Source organism: Arachis duranensis, chromosome 2 (genome assembly GCF_000817695.3).
Source record: "Arachis duranensis cultivar V14167 chromosome 2, aradu.V14167.gnm2.J7QH, whole genome shotgun sequence".
In the NCBI taxonomy this organism is placed as follows: Eukaryota; Viridiplantae; Streptophyta; class Magnoliopsida; order Fabales; family Fabaceae; genus Arachis; species Arachis duranensis.
This window is the reverse complement of record NC_029773.3, coordinates 25,440,090-25,442,634: the sequence shown is the minus strand read 5'-3', so window position 1 is coordinate 25,442,634 and position 2,545 is coordinate 25,440,090. Positions and strand designations below refer to the sequence as shown.

The 2,545-nt window shown below is 39.3% G+C and overlaps 1 protein-coding gene across 3 annotated transcripts in view; it reads right to left on the bottom strand.

Moving 5' to 3' along the window:
• Positions 1-2,182, bottom strand: part of LOC107474038 (uncharacterized) — an 8,501-nt gene extending 6,319 nt beyond the window's left edge. Inside the window, exons 1-4 of one of the 3 annotated variants that reach the window (XM_016093627.3) lie at positions 1,788-2,182; positions 644-1,568; positions 498-566; positions 221-419 (exon numbers count right to left, since the gene is read on the bottom strand). In XM_016093627.3, the coding sequence (XP_015949113.1) occupies positions 221-419; positions 498-566; positions 644-1,432 (1,057 nt within the window). In that variant the 5' untranslated portion in view covers positions 1,433-1,568; positions 1,788-2,182. Of the gene's footprint in view, positions 1-220; positions 420-497; positions 567-643; positions 1,569-1,635; positions 1,762-1,787 lie in introns of those variants that run through there. The other 2 variants (XM_016093626.3, XM_021135229.2) reach the window with 2 other exon arrangements.
• Positions 2,183-2,545: the final 363 nt, after the last annotated feature.

Sequence of the window (2,545 nt, the reverse complement as noted above, 5' to 3'; positions counted from 1 at the left end):
TATCTACTAGCTAGGATGAAATATTCAACATCAAAACATGATTGAAAGAAAATACTCTTCGACTAGCATAAACCATATCATCTCTAACTAAAATAACACATAATCAGGGTTCTGTCCTGGGTTACTAAGGATATTGCAGGCCAGAAGGCACCAGAAATAAGAACTACCAAAGCAAATAGTCAACTGATACTGTTTTATAAACCAGATAAATAATTCTCACCTTTCCATATTAAAAAGGACTCCTCGTTGACAGATGAACCAGCGACATTTTTTATAACCTCATCTAGAATGCTGAGTGGAGCAGTTTTTATTTCTTGGATAATACTATATATCGGTCTTCCATTCTCTAGGTATATGTGATTATTTGGGTGCCTAGTCTTGGCACCAGCATGCTGCTCGAACTCGTAGGCACTAAGCACCTAAAATCATCAAGATTAAATCAGCTTTCTTGTAAATAGAAAAGACCTCCAATCCTAACTAGAAATAATGCATCTTACTCTGGAATAATTGCACATGGAACAGCCACACAAATATCCACCACCATCAATAATCCCAGGTAATTCAACCTGACAAAAATTTCAAAAATTGAGAAAACTATCAGAATCGTGAGAATATGAAAGGAAAAATAAATATGTGCTTTTACCTTTCCCGGGTTGTAAATATACTTCACTAGAGCTCCATCAAGGATACCAGTTGATAACAGCTTCTTGACATTTGTGGGGTAGCAGTTGGGGACTACCTTTTTCGACATCTTCAACTCCATGTTGCGAGTGTACAAGTTGAAATCTCCATTTTGAGCATATCCCATTCCACCCAGGCTCTCCAACGAACCACCACTATAATCAGCCCTTGCCATATATTCCTCATCATCCCCATGAAAACCATAGGGATTACTGCCTTCAGCAAAGCCAGCAGGTCTATAAGTTGGAGCAGGTGATTGGTAATCGTAGTCCTCCTTCTTCTTACTGAACTTAAAAGTAATTTTTCTAATCCCAGTTGAACTAACATGCTTCGGAATCTCCAGTACAACACAAGAAGAAATTGCGGAGCTACTGGGGTCCTTATCACTCCGAAAAGTGCTATTGATATTGTGATCACCAGCTTCATCACTTAAGGTCTCATCAGAGCTTGAATTCTCAAAACAAGTGGACGTTAGTTCCCCACACTCTGCAGGGTTACCATTTCCCGATTCCGTGGGCTGGCTACTAATATCCTGAAAAGCTAAAGCATTCTCAGTCACAGAAATGTTCGGGTTGAAAACTTCAGAGCGCAATTCATCATTGGAAACTTCCTTTGCTTGTTTCTTATTAGGAGACTCAGTTGTGTCAGCATCACATTGGTCGTAGTTCCTCTTCAGTTCCGTCCTTAATTCCTCATTGTTTTCCTTCTCTCCATCTGCTAAAGCTTGAACACAAAGAGCTTCTTCTCCCATCAAAATCTATAAACAAAGCTTCTGCAAATCCGAAGGTGGTAACTACCAGAAAAGCAACACTACCGCACAGCATTCACGAAGAAACTACTGGCAGACTTGAGATTCGTGTCAAAATGAAAGCCTGGAGCACGAAATCCTGAATTAGAAACACAGTTTTCGAATCATTTAATAACTCTGCACACTGGAAAACACTAAAACATTACCGAACGAAACAACAACGCGAGTCAATAATTCAATCACGCGTCCAGATGAAGTTAGAAAACGCGTGTTTGAATGAACAATAACCGCTTCTTAACCGTTTAATTGAATTTGAATAATAGACAACAGAGTTCCACATCAACAATACCAAACCTACCTTAAAACCACACACACCAATTCAAAAGAGAAACTAATCCAAACGAAACAATAATTCAAATCCAAAGAGAGCCTCTGAATCCCCAAATTGCATGGAAAATCCAAAGACCACCTCGAACTTATTCGAATCGAGTGTTAAACTAACAGATCTGAGATTGGGAAAGAGCACTGAGCTTTACACTAAAACAAGATTCGAAAACAGGGAAAGTGAAATCGAGAGAGGGTTAGGGTTTGGTTTTGTTTTGTTTGATTTTCCACAAGACAGAAAAAGATAAAAAGACGATAGCGGCAACGAACTGAAGCGAGAAGCTTGGTTCGCGGTTGAGAATGAGATTTCAACTTTATGGAAGGGAGAGATAGAGAGTGGCGATGAGTTTCGCAAAAAAGAAACTGTCCGAAATTTGGTAAGAAAAAAATTTATATAGTAATAATAAAATAAAAAATAAATAAATTGAAAAAATGAGAATTGTCGCAAATATCTTTTGGAAGGGACGAGAAGACAAATGGATAAATTAGTGGGACCCAGTGGCAAGTTGGGCCACTTATATCACAGGACGTGGCAGAGCCACTAGGCTGTGTAGCTAGAGTCCTACTCCCACACCCTTGAGCCGCCTTTTGGGTGAAGTGTCGTGTAAGTCACACGTGGAACGTGATGAAGGGTTAATTATGACTTCCATGGTAAGCAAGGATAGTAGTATCTACCACTGTGGAAGTGGAAAACTGAAAATGCCTATTTTTTGTTTCGGAAATTGGATCAGT